The 24,104-nt window shown below is 40.3% G+C and overlaps 1 protein-coding gene across 2 annotated transcripts in view; it reads left to right on the forward strand.

Moving 5' to 3' along the window:
• Positions 1-24,104, forward strand: part of LRBA (LPS responsive beige-like anchor protein) — a 626,758-nt gene that overhangs the window by 220,548 nt on the left and 382,106 nt on the right. For both annotated transcript variants that reach the window (XM_088448343.1, XM_088448354.1), the window contains exon 35: positions 5,496-5,604. In XM_088448343.1, coding sequence (XP_088304469.1) covers positions 5,496-5,604 — 109 coding nt within the window. The remainder of the gene's footprint in view (positions 1-5,495; positions 5,605-24,104) is intronic.

The raw sequence follows: 24,104 nt of genomic DNA on the forward strand, positions 1-24,104 counted from the left end.
CACATTCTACTCGATCTGTGGGACCATCTTGGGCGTTCCGCTGTGGGGCCTCTGCTGAACCGTTGTGAAAGGCAGCCACGTGGTCTTCCGTCCACACTTTTCTCAAAATGTATGCATTTGATACATTTGCCTCTCAGGATGTTTTCTTTGGGCGCCGGATTCTCCTTTCTGCTAAATAGGAACGTCCCCACCCTTAAAGGAACTGCTTTTGGGACATCCCAAAGGTAATTCCTGTGGACCCTATGGACCCCGAAGAAGAAAATAAGAGTTATGGTATAACATACCTTTATTAACTCTTTCTTTGAGGTCTATAGGGTCCACAAGACACCCAACCTAACGCACCTGGTGTTATTGGCTAATCTTTTTCTTTTGTATCTCTGATTCCCTCTTCTCAGAGAGAGTGTTTCTGAGGTACAATTGTCCTTCCTACTAGTCTGTCATTCTCCTGCCTTGGGCTTAGTAACAAACTAAATGCCTGTAGCCCGGGGCGTGGTATATATGAAGGAGGACCCAGTGCATCCTGGGAGCTAAAGCTTTTAACTGTTTGGTGTCTGGATCATTCCAATCACATACCCCAAGGCAATTCCTGTGGGTCCTATGTACCTTGAAGAAAAAGAGTTAACAAAGGTATGTTATACCATAACTCTTATTTTTGCTTTACTACCAACTCAGAATCAGGTCCATTTGTACCGAAAGTGTTTTGACAGCAAGAGAAATATACCACACACATTGTGATTTTGTGATTAAATTTTTTTAATCCTAAAGTATTAGATATACATATGTGTCCTCATACACTATTGCTGCAGTCACACCAAACAGTCCCTTTCAATGTGCCAGGTCCCATGTGACTCTGCTTGGACATTTCACAGTGGTGTGTAGATTTCTTAACACTCTTCTTTATATTCTCCAAAATGTCCTGTTCTATCTGGTGTGCTAAACTAGATTGTTGTTAGACAGGAACTCTGGGTCAAGATGAACCTATTCAACTAGAAATGTATGCTAAAATTGAAAATTCAATTTAGTTGAATTGACCACATTCACCACCTAAAACTGTGCAATGTATGGCCAGCTTAACGTCGCACAGATGGAGTAACTGAGTGGTTTGCTCCAAGAACCCAACCGGAAACTTTCATACTCGCATTTAATGCATACTTGCTTACATTTTAAATCTACTCTCCGGGAAAAGCCCCGGAGGGGAGATGCAGCTGGGCGATATGTCGTTCAGTATGGGCACCCTCCCTCATCCCTGAACATGCACAACCTGACTATCTCATCAGGTTGGCCTGCATGTTCAGGCGATGACAGATGCCGGCAACGACCAGCAGGAGTGCGCATCGCTGGTCGTTGCCGGCATAAGTACTGCATGATTAATGAACAATAACGATGTCGCTATCGTTCATTTTAATCGTGTCGTGGATATGCACCTTTACCTGTAGCCACTATAATGTCCTGTGAATCATAATAAACTTTATATGATCTTTACAGTATATAAACAGGAGAAATAGCGCTCCCAATGTTTACCAAAGTGTGTTTTTCCTCCTTTGGCTTTTTGTAGACCACATATGTTATCATATAGAGAGCATTTACACAAGAAGATCAACTTAGAATTCCCCAGCTTAACTTCATGATCAATAAAGCTCTTTTAATTATTCTAGTCGCTCATATCATTATCAGCCTTTGGAAACCAGTTACAAAAGTCTGCAGCACTAGACAGTCGGCATAACAAATCATACAAAATACAAGCCCGGTACAAAACAGGTTAGATACGAGGCTGATGGAGGAGGTGCTGGCTTGATACCAACGGTAGAAAGGGCCACGTTCACCTTAGCATACTATGTGTTTATACAATGGTGTATGAGCCACCAAATTCAATGTGTGTTTTATAAATATAACCTATCTTTAAAGCTGGATTATAGGCGGGACAGTTGGTGTACTTTCATGAGGAGGGGGAAGCAAACAACAAGGACCCTTAAATGAATTGCCATACCTAGACACTGCCCTACTTATACATAAATCAGGCAAACATTTCAGGCAATAAAGTTTTATTGGCAGTGCCCCACAAATATGAATCCAGCTCTGTCTAGCTCTCAGTCTCTAAGTAGTGAGGTCTCTTTATCAGGGCTGTGGAGTGTACAGGAAAGAACGTGGCGTTTGTAGTGTCTGTATCTGGTACTTTAAAGCTTGCCCTTTAATTGTTAGCATTGTTTTTGTTCACATATGTTGCACACGTCCCTCCTTTAGATGGGAGCTCATGCTAATGGCGAAATAGAGCAGATGTGGCAAATAATACCTGCCAATGTGGAAGACAAGGAGGGAGCAAAAACGGGGATACAAATCTGTGTTTATCAGCCATTTAAATGCTATCTGTACTAGCAGGCAAAGTAACGTGCATCATTTATATACGCATGAGTTATGCTGTGCTAACATCAAAAATGTATGCTAAATATAACATTCACTTGCTGCTTCAGAATTGAAAAGAAAATGATCTGGTCTTTTAGAGAGTAGAAGCACAAAACTAGTTTACTTTCCTCCCTTCTTATAGAGCTTAACCTCTTGGCTTGTAAAACAAATTTTGTAAATCTTTGCATCATACTGGTTTCAGAAGCCTGAATGTGGAGACCTCTTTCTATCAACCTTGATCCCAGAGGTCACAGAACAGTAACACGAGTGTTCAGTTACACTGCCTAGGCCTGTTCTGTTGTTGTTTCCTATTATGCAGGGGTGGCCTGCCATGACCTTCTTTGATAGAGTAACTGCTTCAGATTGTTTCCTTTATTAATGTTTCATTACTATAGATAACATGGAGTATCGCCAAACAAAGAAGCACTCGTGTATGTTACCTACTGACTAGATAACATCATTCACAAGATATCGACTAATCTTCACTTCTCCTTTCATATGTTACATGCTGTGGCTGCCACTTAACTGCAATTTTTTAAATTATTTTCTTTTTAAATCAATTTTTTTTTTTTTTATTAATGAAAACTGTGCTTCCTAGTAATGTTAGGCTACATGGTAAATTAAAAAAAATAATTCTGAAACGTGAACATTTGCTTCAGCACCTGCCCGGAGTTACAGAATCCTCTCAAGAATTGGGTCTATAGGGGAAATACTGGTTGTTATTTTATTTCTCTATTTTTATCTGTCCTGTCACAGAATCCAGTATATATTGGAACATGGGTAGATAGTGACATGGAATGGGATTTTAATGCCTTTTAATTGTTACTGTTCAGCTAGGCATATGTGGAATTATTAAATTTAGATTTTGTTAGCAATGCTATAGGAGGCACTGCAGTATGAGAATGTCCTGTGGAATGTTGGCATCTGACTACAAAACCTCATGTTTTTCTAGTGGTCTTAAGTGTCCTGACTGGAATTGCCATTCAACAAAATAAAAAATTTAAATATCCCCTTGATAAGTGACCCAATCATACACTACGAACTTTTGACGCCCCGAGCCTCTGCTTTACCACTAACTAGCCTTTCAGAAGTGACAGTTTTTTCAGGTTTGTTTGATTTCTCGTTTCGCACTAGAACAGGACAAACGACAATTTTTTAGCAGCCTACGTATTTTGTTCTGAGGGGTGTTGTCTGGGTTTTTTTGTATAATGGATAAAAGGGCCTCAGTGAACTATAACTATATTGTGACTACACACAGTTGTCACTTCAGAGATCCTAGTCTTGCTGATCACCTTTTACACTCACAGCCAAGTGGGTCATGCAGTGTTTTTCCATGCAGTCTTCTAACCTCTGCGAGGAGTTGTGGGAGGTATGTTATTTACATTTTAGTTTTTTTTTTTTTTATCACACCCACCCCTTAGAAGCACTAACTCGCGCTTAAGGTCTTCCTGTCACAGTGGAAGCCTGTTTAGCGCTGGAGTTGATTGAGGATTTCAGGTTGGAGGTAAACTTACTCAGCTTATAAAAGGTATTTTATTTTTATGGTAAAGGAAAGGTGGAACCCATACTTCTATCTCTGGAATATTTTGATGCAATGTTGCTGTTCTCTAATCCAAACATGTTTTTCTGTGACTTATGAGACCAATCAGTGAGGTTAATTCAATTAGGGGTGAATTGCTGGCTCCTTAAATGTGTCAGAATTTGTTTCTAAATCGCACACTTTAGTTCGCTGCCTCTTAAGGATGCGTATTAAAATATACACGTTAGTTTGGCTGATATGTGCACTACTTTTCCCCTAATTTAATTGCTCCCAGTGTATATAAATCTTAAGGTCATCCTATCAGATAAAAGCAGTGCTTAAATATGAGTTTGACACCCTTCTGACAGTTGTACTTTAGTGACTAGAAATGCTAGTGACAGGAAAATGAGAAACGAATATCCCATCATTCCTGGCAATAGAAGTAAAAAAAAACTTAAAATTTAAAAAATGACTGGTCCTATTAGGTCATGGGATCACACAGCAGGGTTAGTCTGCAAATAATATCCTTGGATAAAGCTGCGTGTCGTGGTGTATGCTCATAGTGGATGTTGTTACATGTTTGACATTTTTTATTTCTATTAGCTAAGTTCCAGGCCATTGGAGGTGCTTTCATGTGGAAAACAGGGAAAGGCAGTAATTAATTGTAGTGCCAAAAAAAAAGTTTTAGGGTCTACTCATTCTGGTTAATGCAGAGAAAATTCATATGAAAAAGGGAGAAGTAGTAGAATTTTTTTTTATTATTTGAAGCAATGATGGTAAGTGCACTGTGTCTTAGTCTAACTTCCCACTGTAGAGATTTCTCTACTTCTTTATTGTATTTTGCACTGCTTTTCAGTCACCAGGCAAGAGGTGTTATAAGAGAAGGAAAAATGGCGAAGTACCGCATAACATGTCAGAGCCTGCATGGAGTTACTGATTGTAAAAGGGTAAAAAAAAAAAGCAGGCCACAGCCCTGATCTGACTCAATCATTTTCTACATTTTCCACGTGAGGCCACAGCCCTGATCTGATCAAATCATATTCTACATATTCCGTGCAAGTCCACAGATCTGATCAAATCATGTTCTACATATTCCATGCAAGTCCACAGATCTGATCAAATCATGTTTTACATATTCAATGCAAGGCCACAGCCCTGATCTGATCAAATGTTGGTCTATGTATTCCTTGCAAGGCCACAGCCTGATCTGACCAAGTCATATTCTACATATTCCGTGCAAGTCCACAGATCTGATCAAATAGTGTTCTACATATTCCATGCAAGGCCACAGCCCTGATCTGATCAAATCACGTTTTACATATTCCCTTGTGGTCTTTGAAGCGAAGGACTATCCCATAAATATTGAGACTGTTGAAACGTATGTCAGACAAAGCTGTTAGTAGGAACATTTCATGTGATCCAGGTATTCTTTTTATTACTGAATCTTACATGGCTTTTTGGATTAAATGCAGAGGTTTAGTATGTTAGACTAGTTGGTACATTTTTGTTATCCTGCATGTAGAGTACGTATTCAGTATTCTAAAGCGCTGATTTTTCCCCCTGTGGTGTATTGTAGATTGCTAAGCCAGACCATGAAAGATCACCTGGTAAGAGTTGCAAACGAAGCAGAATTTATACTGAGCAGGCAGCGTGCAGAAGAAATACACAGACACTCTGAGTTTGAGGTAAGTCTAATAACTTTATTTTGTTGTATCCCAATAAAATTTTCTCCATTTGCAACCAGATTATTCTACGATTCCCACTTACAGCTTATTTTTTTGTTATAAATACATCCCGTCTTTATAGTTTTTAAATATACTCTGGTACAGAGCTTACAATTGCAAAAAATATTAGTCTTTCTCCCATTCTAGTGCTTCTTATTTTGTATTAACAGATTACTGTAGCAGCTGCCTCAACTATTAATGTTATTTTAACTAATGGTATTATTTTATTTATGCAAGGCCTTCCTCCCTCCTGTTCTTCCCCTGCATTATCCACGTAACGTCTTTTCCCCTTCAGTAACCCCGACTCTGTTTGCTCGCCCATATGTTGGCTTACAGGGTCATTAAGTACTGTATCAATTCCCTCCCGCACCAGAGTCCGCATGCTTCTGCAAGTTGCCCTACTGTTTCCCTTGTCTGTAGTGATGTTGTAATGATATGTTCAGCATTTGTGTATTGTACTTCTTATGCTCTGATTATGCTCTGATACTCTTATTGTGAAAAGTTTTTGTTACCCCGTACAGCACTGCGGACATTTTGTGGTGCTTTACAAATAAGTTAATAATAATTTTTCATAGTGATGGATTAGTTTGCGTGTGCTTACACATTACAGACAATAGGGGACAATCCTATTCCGTGTGATGATCTCGCCAGTGAGATTCATTGCGGCAGTCGGAGCCATAACTAGTCTTTTTGGTGCCCTGTGCCAGAGAGAGCATTGGCGCCCCCCTATTTTTTAAATAGGGACATAAGAGAAAGAGAAAAAGGGCCATGGCCTCATGGAAAAGGGCCAGGGAAGAGAGAGGGGAAATCAGGAGATACTGGGGATAAAAAAAGAGGAAGCTACAAGTGAGAATGATCATGAGGAAAATTGACAGGCCAAAACAGCGCCCCCTGCCCTGCGGTGCCCTGTGCCATGGCACTGGTCGCACTACCCTAGTTACGGCCCTGGCAGCAGTGGCTGCACTTTACGGCAGCTCGGATTTGCCCAGTTTTGCTCATTAGCCCCATAGAGCTGCGAGCATAATTTGGCGAATTCAGGGTCGAGTCGGGCTGCGATGGGTGCGATGTGCCGGTCCGTTGCCGGCATTTTAACGCCGTTACAACGGCACATCGCACCCTTAGCACAGAGTAGAATTGACCCCATAGAAAAATAGAATCGCAGAAACGGCCTGATGCAGGCTTTATTTTGTGGAGGAAATATTTGATAGGAGTTGGGCCATGAATCTGGACTAGCTACACATCTGGTTTAAGATAATATATGGAAGTCTGAGAAGTTGTGGAGGTTTCATTGCGACAGATATTAAGTCTTAAGGTGCATACACACGTAAAGATTTTCTATCCAACCATCCAACTAGTTGATTGGTTGGTATGAAAATCTGGTAAGGTATGAAAGCAAATGACAATCAGCAATTTGCTCCTAAATGCCGGAAAATTGACAAAAACTGTTGTTTGAATAAATTGTTTAGATCAGACATTTAACAAACTTGTCTGATGACCATTTTCATCTGTTTTCTGGCATTTAGGAGCAAATTGCTGATCATCATTTACTCCCATACGTTACCAGATTTTCATTCCAACCAATCAACTAGTTGGATGGTTGGACAGAAAATCTTTACGTGTGTACCCAGCTTAAATGAAACAATAGTTGGCTGAGATGTAATAGGGCCTAAATACAGAGAAAGAAGTTATTTGAAGTGTATATTTTTAGATAATCTATGTCTAACAAGGGAAGTCTCTGGCTAGATCTGCCTTTTTTTATAAATAATTTTTATTGAACAGTCTAAGACAATAAGGTTACAGAAACAAAGAGGGATAGGGGAAAATCCAACATGGAATAAATGCACACTTGGAAACATATTAATGGATACGTTCTGCAAAAGCCAATGATAAGGATTTACTTACGAACTGTTTGAGTTGTGGTTGAACATTATGGTGAAAGTCAGAAGACTAGAGTAATGGACAAGCCCCCACCATCTGAGACAGTTACGCCATGTAAACTACTTAATGACAGGGGCAGAATATGGTACTCCCATAGACGCCATGTCAATTTGGCTATATTATAGGGGAAGGTACTTTGAAAGTTTAGTGATCTAGAGGTGGGGTTAAAAGTGTAGCAAGGCCTACCTCAGTGGAAGTCTTAAGCCGGGTACACACCGGATCGACATGTATCGTCCACATCGGCCAGTGTGTACCAGCTATGTAATTTACACTCCTGTGCGTCGTCAGTGACATCGCCCGTCTGACCTGCATGCAGGTCCAACGGGCGGTAGCAGCATGGCCCCCTCTGTTGCTTTGTCGCTGCCGGCATTGGCAAGTGTGTATGCACTTGTCGATGCCGGGACCCGCTGTGGACGACATTGTACTGGGTACACATAGTTTAGTGATACTCAGATCTTGTCAAGCCAAACCCTTTTGGCCACAGAAGTAGCAGAAATGGGCAATTCCAGAACATATGCGTACTATTGCCAATCTGGTTCCAATGGTATTGTCAACCTAATTTTTAGTACTTTGAACAAATTTTTTGGCAGTCTATTGGGGGTGAGACAGCATTTGTCCATTAATTTAACATGCGCCTCAAAGTGGTTTAAGCATGTAGAAAATGTAGTTACATTAGATGGTGGAGTTGTAAAACTTAGCATTAGAGATGTTGTGAATATCATGAGCATTTGAAAGGAGACTACAATCAGGGCTGGGTCTGTATCAATATGAAAATGTTACGGCAAACTGGACTGTGACACTAGTTAAAAAATCACTTGTGGGCACTACATTGATCTAATTGCATCCATGGGCAGCAAACATACATAGATCGAGTAAGCTGCATCCAAAAGATGTGTGCTACAAATTCTCATGATTACTGGAGCAAGTATATGGGTCATTGCTACCAATATGGTCAGGAGTCGAATGCAGACACATAATTATGGCAATAATGCACATGTTAGCGGGTGAAATTAAGAATATATTTGGTTACACATACAATTAAAGCCAATAACAAGATAACCGTTAACCAAATGAGTAGAAATGTTTTGAGGAGCATCGCGATAGGACAATGTTATAGTGATAATAAAATTAATGTGGTGTTTTGAGAAGTTGGTGGTTAATGGCTCTTGGGTCCAAAAGTTCTTGTAGAAAAGAGCCCACAGGTCATGGCAATGAGTAATTTGCCACTTTTGTGAGTGTAGTCTCAGTGGAGTGGTTGGAGGTCTGCTTCTAAAATATCAAGCAAGTTATTATCTGAGAGGCCATGGGTAGTGAGGGTGTAGACAAGCTGCTCAATAAACTCATAGATGAGGGTAAATAGATATGGGTCATAGGTTAGGAAGAGAGACAGGAACAATAGAAATTTTCTTTAGTATTTGTGTGATAACCACATATTTTAGAGACAACAGAAATGTACCAGCAGTAAGGAAGAGTTTGAATAAGTAGGTTAGGACTTTGATTAATGTAGGAGATGGATTGCAAAGGGCTCTGAGAGAACAGGGTCAAAAGAACAGGTAGTAGAGGTGGGAGAAAAGGAGAAGTGCAGCAACTTCATCTGTCATAGTGATAAGAGCACAGGATTGCATGTGCGAAAGGCACTAGAGTGTAATTTACTGTGGTGCAGTGTCATTAATTACTGCATCTGTTTTATCTTCAAAGAAGACACGTACCCACATAAAAATATGGTGTAATCCCGGACTCCCCTAAAATACCAAAATTATGATAGTCTGGGATTCTCAAAATGAATTAGTCTCTCTCCACTTAGTAATTCTGTAACATTTGTCTTTTAGTGAGAATGAGTTTGTTGCTGATTGATAAGCTGGGAAACAAACAAAATGCTAGTATAGAATACGCATACCCCTCCCCTTGACTTGTGAATTTATGAAGCAATGCGAGAATGCTCTGCATGCTTATCCTCCAGCTGTGCCAGGGGAATGAAAGCACCTTTTTGGATACTTAAAGCCATATTCAATTAGAAGCGAAAAGCCGTTTTCGGGGGGTCTGCAAGTATGGGGGAATGTGTTTTTTAGGATTGCAGATGTTTGCTGAAGGTGCGTTTTTAATGCTTGACTTTAGCAACTATAAAATATGCTTGCATCCATCTTCATGTACCCCAAATTTTGATGGGAATACTTATTTTCCCCCAAAAAAGTTGCAAAATGCTATTCATCACCATTTGCTGAAAGACGCTAAATAGCGCCTATTGAGACCATTTAAAAACCCCAAATACCTTTACCAGGGCTATTCGGGGGTACCCATAGTGATCCCCCATGTCAGTGCATCTTTTGGGAGGTGTCAGGCTGATTTCCCCAAAACTGACAGAACTTTTCGCTGATTTCAGTTACGCCGGGTCCCGTTGTCGCCAATTTGGAATTGAATACGGGGATAAGCGGAGACGAGCGCGATACTTTTTCGCACCCAAAACCAGTGATGAAGGCGAAAAGACCGGCAACGGACTTTTCGCTTCTAATTAAGTACGGCCCTTAGAAGCTGACACTGGACTAAAATGAATTTGAAATACTTCCAATGTGCAAAAAAATTTGTTCCATTAATGACCACATTAATTTGAATGATTCTTCTTACCTTTTGAAGATGATAGTGGATAAATAAAGGCATCATAGTGAAAATGCTTGTTAGGTTCCATCCTAAAAAAAAAAAAAAAAAGCTTTAGTCTTTGCTTAGGAAACTTGAAAGATTTGAGACTAGCCATAAGACCTCCTTATCGAAGTATCTTATGTAGTTTGATACAAGGGGTCACTTACATAAAGCTCTTAATGACCAGATTAAGTTAGCCCTTTATAGGTGCTGCAATTAATTTTTCATCTGGTTTGATTATTCTGACCACATGGCTAAGGCACTTAGGGCCATATCCAATTAGCTCCGAACACTGTTCGGGCGCTAATTGTTCCCCGCGATCAGCGAAAAATAGGGATTTTTTGCCGATAATCCCCGATTTTCGCTGATATTTTTTTGGATCCCTATCCTAGTACTTAAGGCGAATTAATAGGATAGTTCGCCCGTTAACACATGGGAGCCGCGAAAAAACAGCACTTATTGTGGATTATTTTTCGGGACACATCAGGTCCCGAATAATCCCCCCCCCCCCCGATAAGTGCCGCCATGCCGACTACGGGGCTAATTGGATAGCCCGGGCGAGCTAATTAGCTGCAGTAATTTACCACGGCTAATTGGATATGGCCCGTGGTAACCAGAAGACTTGGGGGGGAACTTAAAAAACCAAAAAAACTGCACTGGTATAGGCAATATGCAGCTCAGTTCATGCATGCCTGTATAGAAAAGAACAAGCGCAAATACATGCAAGTAGTGTTGAAGGTGAACTTCGGTGTGCAGTGTATTGGAAGCTACAATCCCAACAAACCAAAATATAAAATGAACGTAAACACAAAGAGAATAATCAATAATGTTATTGCTATTTTGGTGTTGGTACAGGAACATCAAACCACAAAGATTTTGTGGTCCAGGATATTGTAGAACAAGTAGCATGTTAGAAAGCCAGTTCTTACACTGTACTGACCTTTTAGTTTCTCTTCTATCTCCACTGTGGTTGTTGGGATTTGTCCGTCTGTTTCCTCTGTTACATGTAGCGGCGTTCATCAGCGGAAGTGACATCATACATCGATTTTGCAGCAGCGTAGTGTCAAAGGGCACTACATCCAAAAGGCCAAAGTGTTTTGTGCTAAGGCACATTTTCAAGGATCCCCAGACGGGAAAGGAGGAAACATTTTTCAGGGAATAGTCATTGATTTACATGCTTATTATACTAAGCTATATAGCATCATTAAAATGTATACCATTGTAGATTATAAAGGATATCCTCTTTCTTGAAATTTGTAACTTTCGCCTGGTTTACAGACGACCTAGGGGAAATTACAGCTGTCTGTTCTTCCTCAATAGGAGAAGATCTAATGTTTTCCTTTAGGGGGCTGGTTTAGCGATTAATCTGGACTCTGCCCCTCTATAGTTCTAATTCCTCCCACTTTCTAGTTCTAAAGGTGCATACACACGTAAAGATTTTCTGCCTAACCATCCAACTAGTTGATTGGTTGGAATGAAAATCTGGTAAGGTATGAAAGCAAATGACAATCAGCAATTTTCTCCAAAATGCTGGAAAAAGGACAAAAACTGTTGTTTGAACAAATTGTTTAGATCAAACATTTAACAAACTTGTCTAAATGACCATTTTCATCTGTTTTCTGGCATTTAGGAACAAATTGCTGATCATCAGTTACTCCCATACGTTACCAGATTTTCATTCCAACCAATCAACTAGTTGGATGGTTGGACAGAAAATCTTTACGTGTGTATGCCGCTATAGTGTTACAATACAAATACAATTAAAATGATAACAAAATACACCTGTGTGCATCACCCCCCCCCCCCTGTATTAAAATACCCACTTCACAGCCCTTAGTTAAGGGTCTGCAAAATTCACAGTTCACCTTTTTGGAGATTTAAGAACTGTGATACTGCATTTATCATCGTGAGAAACATAACACATGAAGTATCTGTAGTAATGTATAACATGCTTGCACCTTTGTTAATAACATGTGGTGATTTAATCAACCAGTGTTAAAATAAATAATGGAAAGGTTTTGAACACCATACCTCTTATACCATAATCACACACTTGATGTGTGAGCTATTTGCAACTATGTACTATAGCTTCCACACTAATTTTAGATATTTGTAAGCTAATGTTAATGCTTAGGTTACACTCTCGTAGCCAGGCTGATCAGCTTCACCGCTGTTCATCAACAGACAAAAGTCCGGCCCTAATGGTTGTAATGAAGTTATAATTGCCTGCTGTAAAATGTTTTTTATCGAAGTTTCCATTGGGGTCCATTCTTCTTCAATCCTTAGATATTGCTACTAGACAATTGTTTTTGCAAAACAATTGCAAGAAAACTGTTACAAAATTACAGTACTCCAGTTACAGACCAATCTCCCTCCTCGACATAGATATCAAGCGGTTTGCCAAACTGATAGCGAATTTGGCTTAAGATCCTTCTAATCTATATGACCAATTGGGATTAGGACCTGGTGGGAGGCCAGGAATATTGCTAGCAATTGTCAGCACACCTTTCTGCTTTTAAGGTATTACCAAAATCATTGATTTCATCCATCATATAAAAAAACTTTAATATCTAGGCACCGTTCTAGTTAACTGACGCTGAGAATGCCTTTAATTGGCACTTTCTTTTTCACCTTTTGGTTCATTTGGTATTGGTTCTTACTAGCCTTAATAGGATTCTCTCTCTATACAAGAATATCTCAGCTAGTATAAAAAATGGTATACATCAGAGAGGTGCCTCTTATGTCTTTTGACCTTCGTTCTATGCTTCAAATTCTAAGCTAAGTGTAATTTGTGCTAAACTAAATGTTTCTTTAGCTGGTTGGGGTGGAGTCACTACAAAATAGTTTGAAGATCTCTTAGCTACAGTTGCTAATCCAGTGGTCTCCCTCCCCAATATGGTGGTGGAGTTCCATACTTTGGGCAACTGTCTAACTTTAATAATACTTCAGATCTGCATGGAATTTCATTGTGCACACTATAGTTTTATTCCCAATTCATGTACTTGGATGTGATGCTTTCAAAACATTCCTATCAACTTTTTTAATTCCGATATCACTTCGCTCTTAGGGGCCTATGTATTAATAATTGTGGCACTGCCACAATTATTAACAGTTTATTGAATGGAAATATCCCCGCTTTGCACTACAGTTAACTCGCAGGTACAGCGGTAGCAATAACCACTGTGCCTGCGCGTTGCATTCCCAGCATATTGGAGGAGTAATTGTAAAAGACTCCTCTGAGGGATCAGACACTGCGCATGTGCACAATGTCAGATTCGGGAGTTGTCCAGAAGCTGCAGGAGAGGTTTCCGAAGATCCGTCTCCTGCAAGATTGCCTCCATAAGCTTCCAAATAGGCTTGGAAAAATCCAGTAGTAGTGGAGAAGAGCTGCAAGTTCTGTGTGGTGAATGCACATGGCCTGATTGTGGAAGTGCAGATGAGTGTAATTTTTTGTTGTATTGTTTTTTTTGTTTTTTATTTTATTCCCCAGCTGCTACTGAAATCAAGGTAGGAAAAAGAGACCAGACTTTTGTAGGATTGTGGGCTTCTCCTTGGTTTGGTAGAATATAAACCCAGAATGTGCAAGTGTGTGTGTATATGGACTGATGTCTTTCATGTTGAACTGGGAAGAGAACATAGGTGGTCTTACTGATGAGGATCAGGGAAGCGCTGTCCAGAATGAGCCTCTCAAGTAACTCTTTTGGGTAAGAGTGTGGGCTCCTGTGCAGATCCCAGGACTAATTGTCCCACGGTTGAATTCCAAAACCTGTCTGGCACTTAGGTCAAGGAAATATTAATCAAATGATCTACAAATGTGCCCTTTTCCTGTTGTCCTTAGTGACCGTTATAATGACAAGAACCTGGCTTGCTCCAAAACAACCCTGTGTTGTATAAGTGAAAAGCAGTTGATAAAGATACAGTGCATCATGGGAGATATTTGTATACAAGTGGTGATACTGTTAACAAATATCTGAAAGAATGGTGCCATAAAAGGGAGTCTCGTTTTAATGTAAGCTGAGTTGATTATATACATTTAGAACCCCCATGGGAAAACCATGCTCTGCACATTACTGTACACACTATATAGCCGCCTTGTACCTTTCATTGATTATGAGAAACATTTACTTGATGATCACTACTAAGTTTTCACATCTTTGACATTTTATATAAGTTCTCAAACGTAATTCTTAATTGTATATTTTGAACAAAACCTCTACCGCGGAGCTGTGACCGGTATTGCTACCTCTCAATGCGTGTTCTCTTGCTTTTGCTATTGTCTGTATGATTTTTTTTTTTTTTTTTTAAATCAATAAAAACTTTTTTTTTTAAATTTTTTGTTGTATTCCATTTGATTATTTAACTTTGCAATTCCAAGAGAAGAGTAATGACAGAGGTCCATGTTTCTCATGCAGTGGTTATCCGGGCCCAGCTTTCAAGCTATGCATTGTATAGTAAACTCTCTGCACTTCATCCATAGCAGTTCCTTGTTGCAAACAGAGATGTGGTTAGATATCTGCAGTGCATGGCTTTATTATACAGAAATGGGCAGCTTGTTTCACTTGCCACATCAAGAGGTTCGACGACAGTCCTGCAGAGATGAAACGTGTTCGCTTCTTCAATCGCTACATAATTGTTTGAATAGGGAATGCTTAACAACTTCATAGAATAATTTATTTGGAAGGTTCATGCTTGACTTCACTTGCTGGTTTACCAGAACAGAAAACATTTATCTGATTTTTTTTTTTTCTCATGTCTTTCGAGATATCAAAGTAAAACAAATCAGTTCTAATTCACTACCAAATTCAGACTGGGGGCTCTATTTATTACCATTATATTTACTAAAATAAAGTGTGAAAGGGTGTTTTTACTCCCTTTTCACATCATTTTAGTATCAACTAAAGTTACTTAAGGGCAATTGGAATAGAATTCGTAAAATTCTACCCCAAGCCCTAATTATCACTTCTTTTTAGTAATCAGATCGCATTTCCCATAATTGTAATGGGAAATGCGATCTGTGTGCAAGTTACTAAAAATAAATGGTGAAAAAATACTGGGGAAAGCCCTGTGATAATAACTTCACCTGGAGGTGGCGTTATCCAGGGTCTCTCCCGGTTACCGGACTACTGCTCTACTCTAAAAGGCAGAACAGAGCCCAGAGCCGGCCCCAGTGATCAGCTGTGTGGTCTAAACAGACCACACACTGATCACTGCTTAAAAAAAAACTAAAAAAAAAAAAAAACTGACCGGAGATCGGGCTCCGGTGTCCGGTGATGTCCTCCCTCCGTTCAGCTGGTCTCCCATCCTGTACTGGGACCCGGTCAGCTGCATGAGAAACATAGACCCCGATCACCGGAGGTAAGTGTAATTAACTGAGAGGGGTTTGCGGGGGTGAGTCTTAGTGGCGGCCGGTCAGGGCATTCGCGACACTTGTGATAAGTATGCGGAGGGGATTCGCAGGGACAGAGCTTTATCGCAAGCTCTGTCCCTGCAAGGGAGTTTTAGTAAATCCCTGTGATATTGGCGAATTCAGTCGGTAATATCAAGCTACAATCTGCATTCAATATGCGGATTGTAGTAAATAGAGCCCTATGTAACCTGACCACCTGGCGTGTGGAACATATCCACCTAGATCTAGAGAATTTTGCAGTAGGTCCCGAACAGAGCTCTTTCCTATTTGAATGCATGCAATTGTATAGGCAAAAAGATATATGTTGATATTCTGGTGCAGCAATATGTATACTAGCTGTAGCTATTCTGGCTTGATTTCATCATCAATTAATGACAGTTTTATATTTCGAAAAGGTAAAGCTATAGAGACTAGAGTTTAGAGAGCTATAATTGGGGTGAATTATTCATAACACTTAAAATAACATTTAAAATATATCATCTATAGTAAAAATAACTTATGGCCTTGATGTCTCCTTTAATGCACATGGATTAAGGCATATTTTAAGAGACTCCATTTACATTCAGATTTGAGTTATAGTATAATACTGAATATGTTAAATCTAGGGTATGAGCTTTTGATACCAATACGCTGCAGTTTTCTCCCGTCCTGAAGCAGGCCCTCAGACTTACAATTGTTTTCAACGATGTTCACATTTACATAAACAGTGTGTTCATGGTAAGCAACATTCACTGCCTGTTTCTGGAACCCTACTTCTAGTTACTGATTATAGCGCACAGGTTTGGCACCGCCCCCCAATCTGCATTTGCTAAGGATTGTACATGGTTTTGCAGAAATACCTATTTTTATTCCTCTGTGTTCGATTGAAAGAGGGCAAAATCTCTCCAGTTTCTTTTTCTACCCTTCTTTTTGCTTCACTAAAATTTATTCTAAATCTACAATGTTTTACCACTTGTCAGACATTATGCAGAGCAGAAAAGTTCTCTATGTGATTTCTCTGCAGTGATTAAATGTAACATTTGCTTAGATGCAGGAAATTTACTATTTTTTTTTTCCTTTTCAGTTAGATTTCATCATGCGTAGCATTCAAGGATTCTTCACAATGTTAATCTTATTCCATTCTGCTTTATATTCTGCTCTCGAGGTGTGGTAAACAGAGACTAGTTTCTTTTCATATTGATCTATGGACCTTAGGCTACTTTTTTTTCCACAAATTCAGCATTGTATTAGGAAACAATAAATCAAACAGAAAACAGGCAATAACCTTTTAAGCCTATGAAACTGCACAGGCGTACAATAGACCTGTCTGAGGACACCAAATAGTTTCATGCATATGCATACAGAGTGACACACACATTGCGGGGAAGGTATAAGTGTGTGCCTATGCGTGTCTAGTATAAAAAAAACAGATTGCAGGCATTATGCATTCAGGTTGATCACATAGATGAAACAAAAGGCGCCAAAAGTTGGTGAAAAAGGTGCCAACAAAGGCAGAAAGATCATACTAATAGGGGTATTCAATATGAAACGTTAACTTCACTGTCGAAGTTAACGTTTCATATCGGAGTTTTTACCTGCGTTAAAGTATCGGGCGCACTCCCGCTTATACCCGTATTCAATATAAAATTAACGAAAACTGGAAACTCCGAAGTTGGATTTGCGTAAAGTTACAAATTTTTCCTTAAAAAAATTGTAAGACCCCCCTAAAGTAGTAAAAACATGGGGGAACACTATGGGTACCCCCGTTTTAGCCTTTAATTGAAAGTCGGGGATTTAAATAGCCGCAGCAGGTGTTTTTTTCCGACATTGAAGAAGTGATGCAGAAGAGCACTTAGGTTATTTTTTTCGTTTTTTTAAGAGGTCCCATAAAATTTGGGGTACATGCAAATGGGTACTAGCATATTTTGATGTCCCTAAAGTAAGTTTTTAAAAATTCTGCATTTGTGCACCTGTCGCTATAATTCTATTCTAGAAAACATCTGCCGCATACTTGCAGAATAGCCCTGAACCTATTCCCTATTGTTAAACAATTTTTTCCCATTTTTTTTTTTACCCCAATTTTGAAATTCATTTTTTGGGGTGTCCCTATTTTTTTTTTAAACTTTTTTTGACAGTTCTTGTTTAAATGTCATTCCCAGGGGTGCAGGCTATTTTTTTTAAGCCTGCACCCCTAAACCCCAATTCTGCACTTTTTTTCGACACCTATTCAATGGTGAAAAGTTATCCCCGTTTTTTATGAAAGACTTTTCAAAACTGCGATAAGTCTTTGAAATTGAATACGGTGTAAAAGTCAAACCTGCGATAATGACGTCAAAAGTGCGATATTAACGCAAAAACGATGTTATCGCTCCCATATTGAATACCCCTGTTAGAGTATTAGCTGGGATACCCGGTGTTGCACGAGTTGAAGAATGGACCTTGAAGTGTATAAGCAGCCTTCATTTTTTACTTTGCATGACCAACATTGGAGACCATGGTATATGAAAATGTGCTTGGAGAAAATTAGTAACTGTCAGTTCAGGTGCAGTGTGACAGTTGATCCTCTGACTCACTACTCTTCTGTTGGAGCTCTGCCTGCCCCCCACTGGTACATAACTTAGATCATTGCAGTTTTAGACACTGGAAGACTTCCTGAGCGAACTTGCTTAAACCATTATCTCAATTCAGAGACGACGCTGCCTACTTGTTGGGCACCATGTAGGCCTCCATGGCCCTGACAAACTTCAAACATAGACAAAAACCTAATCTTGGTCAAACTACACCACCATGCCAAATTTGATGGAGCTAGGTACAAAACTCTGGCCATGCATAAAGGATAAACAGACATACAGACACACACTTTCTTGCTTATTATATAGATATCCACATAGAAAATAAAAATAACTGAGTATTGAAGTTCATTGTATATTTCAATGTAGAGTCAATACAAACCTGAAGAAAACTAGTTTAAATATTAATTGCAAGACATGATTTATGATAATATTGGTACAGCAGGGGTGAGAATTGGAAGCATTGTTACTGGAAAATACATAACCATCAAATCCTGTATTACATTTATTTAATTGCCCTGCTCTCATATACTCTGCATGCTTCTGTCACTCTACACTCTGATAATTACCAGCTACCACATGCACCAGTCACACATTAGATCACAATATAATTTACCCACCCTGCTGCCACAGTTTTCATGTATTCTTCTTCTACTACTTTTTGAACCATAATGACATCATGTTTTGCTAAATTTTAATTACCATAAAGGGGCCTATCCATTAGCAGATCTTTCTGAAAGACAGAAGATTTATCTTTTGAAAATTCCTGGGGCTGCTGTGACAGATATCTGTCATGTACATGACAGATTTTTCCGAACGATATTGCATGACATCATTCTGGGAGTGGATTTTTTTTTTTGTTTCTATTCATTTTCATAAAAAAAATCGTTTGTCGTTTACCGCGAAAGATATTTCTAATATCTGTCAGCGATAAACGATAATTGACCAACATGTTGGAGAGACAAAAGACCCAATTTGTCGGCTGCGGGAGAGCGCATTTTTATCGTTCAGGGCCTATCCAATAGCAGATAAATTGAACGACTGAACAATAAATCGTTCATCGTTCAAATTTATCTGCTATTGTATAGGCCCCTTAAGGTTCAAATTGTAATATTCATTGAAAATATACAATTGCCATTTATAATGGAATAGAACGTTTAGCATACCTAGTCCTCAGCCCTGCTGTGATTTATGGTTTTATTTTTGCAAATATCTACCTATCTTGCAGTAAATGTTAGCTGTATGATCTAACTGTGTGTATGTTTTAGTGTTTAAAATGGCAAAATTTCTGTTGCCTTCTCTTCTTATAGGGAAAATATTGTGTGTGTGTGTATATATATATAAAATTTCCCACTACTGTCTGCTGTAGTTATTTTTGAATTATCTGAAAAGCTATTATTGGTTGCAATTGTAATGATAAATCATAGCATTTTATTTAAACTTGCTGTGACTCACTGTTCATGCACCTGTAGTGTATCCGTGTATCCAGAACATTTATGCTGCCTAATAAATAAAACAGGGTATCACTATCCTGGTTTTTATGCACAGGAAGGGGCGTGGCTGAATGAAAATGCAAGTTTGGTTTGTGATCTGATTTTACTTCCACATACATTTAAGGTGGGTACACACTATACAGATATATCTGCAGATGATGATCGTTCATACACACTGGCTGCAGGCCCCGGCGGCCAGTGGGCGTGTCGGGGGGGTGTGTCCCGGCCCCCTCCCCGCGGCTGCCGCTGTGTATGTACGGGCGGTCTGCTGACCGCCCGTACACACCTGCTGATGGACACATATCTGCAGACATATTAGTCTATCGGCTGTGCAGCACAGCCAATGCGCTATGTCTGTGAACGACGACGACGTTTAACGACATGTCGGCCGACGGGCAGCCGATATATTGGCTGATAAATTGGTCGGCCAATATATCTGTCAGTGTGTATCCAGCATTACATGATTATAACTTGATCTCATTTTGAACACTTCTAGCTCCATGTCACTCCACTTGCAAAAGTCAATCTCTATAGGAATGCATTGTATTCAGTACACAAAATGACACAATCTTGGTGTTGATAGGCATATCATGATTGGGACTCTTCTGTTCATGTTTTGGTTAGATAATGGTCAGGGCTTATGTCTCTATTTTGGCTTTGAAAATGTTGAGAGGTATTACACAGTCATGCAACATAGAGAACCAGCACCCACCTAAACAGATGTCTGGTTTCTTTAGATAGCTCATGCTGGAACATATTTAGTTATGTACATACAAATGTTTTATCAGACATGTTATTTTATATAGATTCTGCTTTCTATGAACTTTGCAGATGTGAGAACAACACTTTAGTTGTAGGAGTAGATGCCGCTGAAATACATACGTCTCTGCGTTACCGCTCTTATGTATCCTGGTAATGGAGAGTGTAAAAACGCATGACAAAGCTCCACAAATAGGCCTACGTCTGGGCACAGGCTAAACAATTAATATTTTACAAACTAGACTTGTAGAGTGATGATAGTGGTAACAACGATAATCACTACACAGAACACCTATTTATTTGGTTGTTATTGTAACTGTGCAGCCAGAGAGATGTGCTCATTTCTAAATGTAACAAGAACATACCGGTAGTTAACATTTACAAACCTCTTACATAATTACACTGCTTTGCTCTGCTACTGAGGTACTGTAGATGCTGCAGCTTTACATTTTATGTAAACTTCCATATTGGGTTGCCATTCTATAGTTCATCTATAATCAAATTAGGCTCCTTTTTAAGCTGACAGATGTATGTTGTCAATGTGAATGTATTCTGAATGTTCCCAGCTATGTCTGCATACCAGTTCTACTCTGTACATAAGACGCAATGGAAAGCTGATGGTCCAAAACAATACTGCCCTTTCTCCTTGCAGCTCGAGCAGTGATTCACTCTAATTTTCATCTGTAGATCCAAGTTTTACATGTGACATGTTTGAAAGAGAGGAGGTTGTATTCCCGCACCAAATCTTCACTGAGTAAACATTGTTTACTAATTTGGGTTATTAATGTCCTCAATGATGGCATGTTGTTGAATATTACTTCAGATACAGTATGGTTTGAGGATACAGATATATATTAAAAATGTAAGTTATCTTACATAACAGTTACTATGTACATTTACAAATATGCGGGTAAGTTTTCCCATACTTAGAATGTGAGATATGACATTGCATGTGCACGTACCAGGGAGCTGATCTGAAGCTACCGTTATCAGACCTGTCAGAGGGGATTGGTATGAAATATCCCGACGCCGGAAGACCGACAACAGTGAAGATCCCGACAGTTAAAAAGGTAAGTATTCACTAACCCCCCCATAACCCTAACCACCACACCCTTGGTGCCTAACCCCCCCCCCCATCCACGCAGCCTAAACCTAAGTCTCCCGGGGGGGGGGGTGCTTAACCCTAACCTCCTCTCGGGGGTGCTTAACCCTAGCCCCCCCTTCCCCTAGCCCAGGAGTGGGGAACCTTTTTTCTGTTGAGGGCCATTTTGATATATATATTATTTGTGGGCCTGGTGCAGGCCACGCCCCCTCCGTGTGATGGGGCCACAATCGCCGGTGATTACAGCATTGCCCGGAGCATCCTGAGGATGCTCCAGGAGCTGTAAGGGCAGCGGCATGACCATCTGAAGTGTCCTAAGGATGTTCCTGGTGGCACTGCTGCATAGATTCTGGCTGCAGGGTGCTATTCTAGGCACCCTGCTAGCCAGATGAGGCTATCAGAAAAAAGCTCCAAGGGCCACACAAAATGATTCCGGGGGCCTTATAAGGCCCCCGGGCCTGAGGTTCTCCATCCCTGCCCTAGCCTAACCCTCCCGGGGGGGTGCTTAACCTTAAGTTCCCCCCATGATCCCCTAACCCTTCCCCTCTCCCGCCCTTCGTTCGGTATGCCGGACGTCCGGCTTCCGTCGTAGGTATGACGGGTGTCGGGATTTCGACGCCTGTCATTAGTACCCTGCCGGGATTTGATGGTCAGGAAGCCGGCGGTCAGCATTTCGACAGTCTGCTTCCTGACTGCATCCTTGTCAGAGTTTGCATGGCTTTAGTCTGGGTGCACTGGTTTCCTACCACAGTCCCATAGACCTACACACAGTCCAATGACTACTACAGCCAAGCACCTCTTGGACTGTCCCCCAAAGGTAAACTGTGTCAAAAAAATGTTTTAAAGTTACCCAGGACCCCCAAAAAAGTACTTTCGTTTTGGGGGCAAAAAAAAAAAGTTGGGGGACAAGCTTCTAAACTAGCGAAATAGACTCAGGGAGGGTCCCCAAGTATGCCACAGGTGGTTTTTTTTTTTTGCAGGTGGTTGCGGCAGGTGGAATTTTCACGATTTTAAAAGATCACATTAGCTACTTTAAAATATGCTTGCACCCATTTTCATGTACCTCAAATTTGCTGGGACTACTCATTTTACAAAAAAAAAACTTGCCAAGTACTATTCTTCATCACTTTTTCAAAGACGCTAAACAGCACCTATTGAGACCATTTAAAGACCCAAAATAAATTCAGCAGGGCTATACGGGGGTACCCATAGTGAACCCCCATGTCACAGCATCTTTAGGGGGGTGTCAGGCTGATTTCCCCAAAAATGACAGCACTTTTCGCTCACTTCGTTTTTGCTGGGTCCTGTTTTCGCCAATTTGAAATTGAATAGGGGATACGCGGGGACGAGCGCGATACTTTATCGCACCCAAAACCTCCAATATCGGCGCAAAGTCCGGCAACTGACTTTTTGCATCTGATTGAATATGGCCCTAAATGTCATATCTGTCCACTCATCTTCCCGAACCCCTCTTATCCCTGATAAAAAATAAAATAAGCCTCCTGTAGTGTCCCTGCCACTGACACATCCTTCCCTCCACTCCCACTATGTGTTTGTGGCCCCACCAGTCTCTGATCTTTGCCCTCGCTTTTTTCACTGTATACCTCTTCTACTGGGGAACTAGTTTGCCTCCAGGACCACCTCTATGCTGGCGACACCCAATTCTACCTCTTCTCCCATGACCTCTTCCCTTCTGGACTATCTTGGGTAACCAACTGTCTTCTGCTTTTTTTACATGGATGTCCCAATGCTACCCAAAGTATGTCCAAAACAGAACTTCTATTTTTCCATCCTCTCCTAGTCTGCATCTCTCCTTAAGTCTCCCTCATTACAATAACACACTTCTGTCTTCTAAGCCCATCTACCTAGGTGTCCCACTTGAGTCCACCCACTACTTTATTCCTGTTGTCTTCAATATTGCCAGAATATGCACTTTTGCTACCCGCAATGCTAACAGAACTCTTCTCCACACTCGCTATCTCTCGCTTTGATTACTGCTACCTCCTGCTATATGGCATTTACCTCATCCATGTGTCTACACTTCAGACCATCTTTAATGCCACAGCAAGTCTAATCTTTCTCTCACTGCTCTACATCTGCGCCACTTTGCAAATCCCTACCCTGGTTCTCTGAGTCATCCAGAACCCAATTCAAATGACTAACCCTTACCTCTGACCTACGCCTCGTAACGGCACTAGTATTAACTTCTCACTCCTGCTATGACCTCATGTACCGCCTCTGTGCACTCTTCCTTTTCCTTTTAGAATGGAAGCTCCCTCCTGAGCACGGCCCACCATACCATTTGTTTTCATGGCTGCATTTTACAGTTATTTAAACACTTTTCTATGTCTTCTAAAAATAGGCAGCATAGTTCTTTATAATGATTTCTATATTGATGGCCATCATCTTTTGTTTAGTGGCTTCTTTATACAGGCCAGCAGCAGAAAACTTGGGGCCTGGTATACTGATGTCTCTGGGGGTCACACTACACTTGACCCAGCACCCACACATCCCTCCCCTGCATTTGTGTTATGTGATGCATAATAATGTTATTGAAAGATATGCCAGCCTTTAAATAA

Source organism: Taudactylus pleione, unplaced genomic scaffold (assembly GCF_031769625.1).
Source record: "Taudactylus pleione unplaced genomic scaffold, aTauple2 ptg000021l, whole genome shotgun sequence".
Classification (NCBI taxonomy): Eukaryota; Metazoa; Chordata; class Amphibia; order Anura; family Myobatrachidae; genus Taudactylus; species Taudactylus pleione.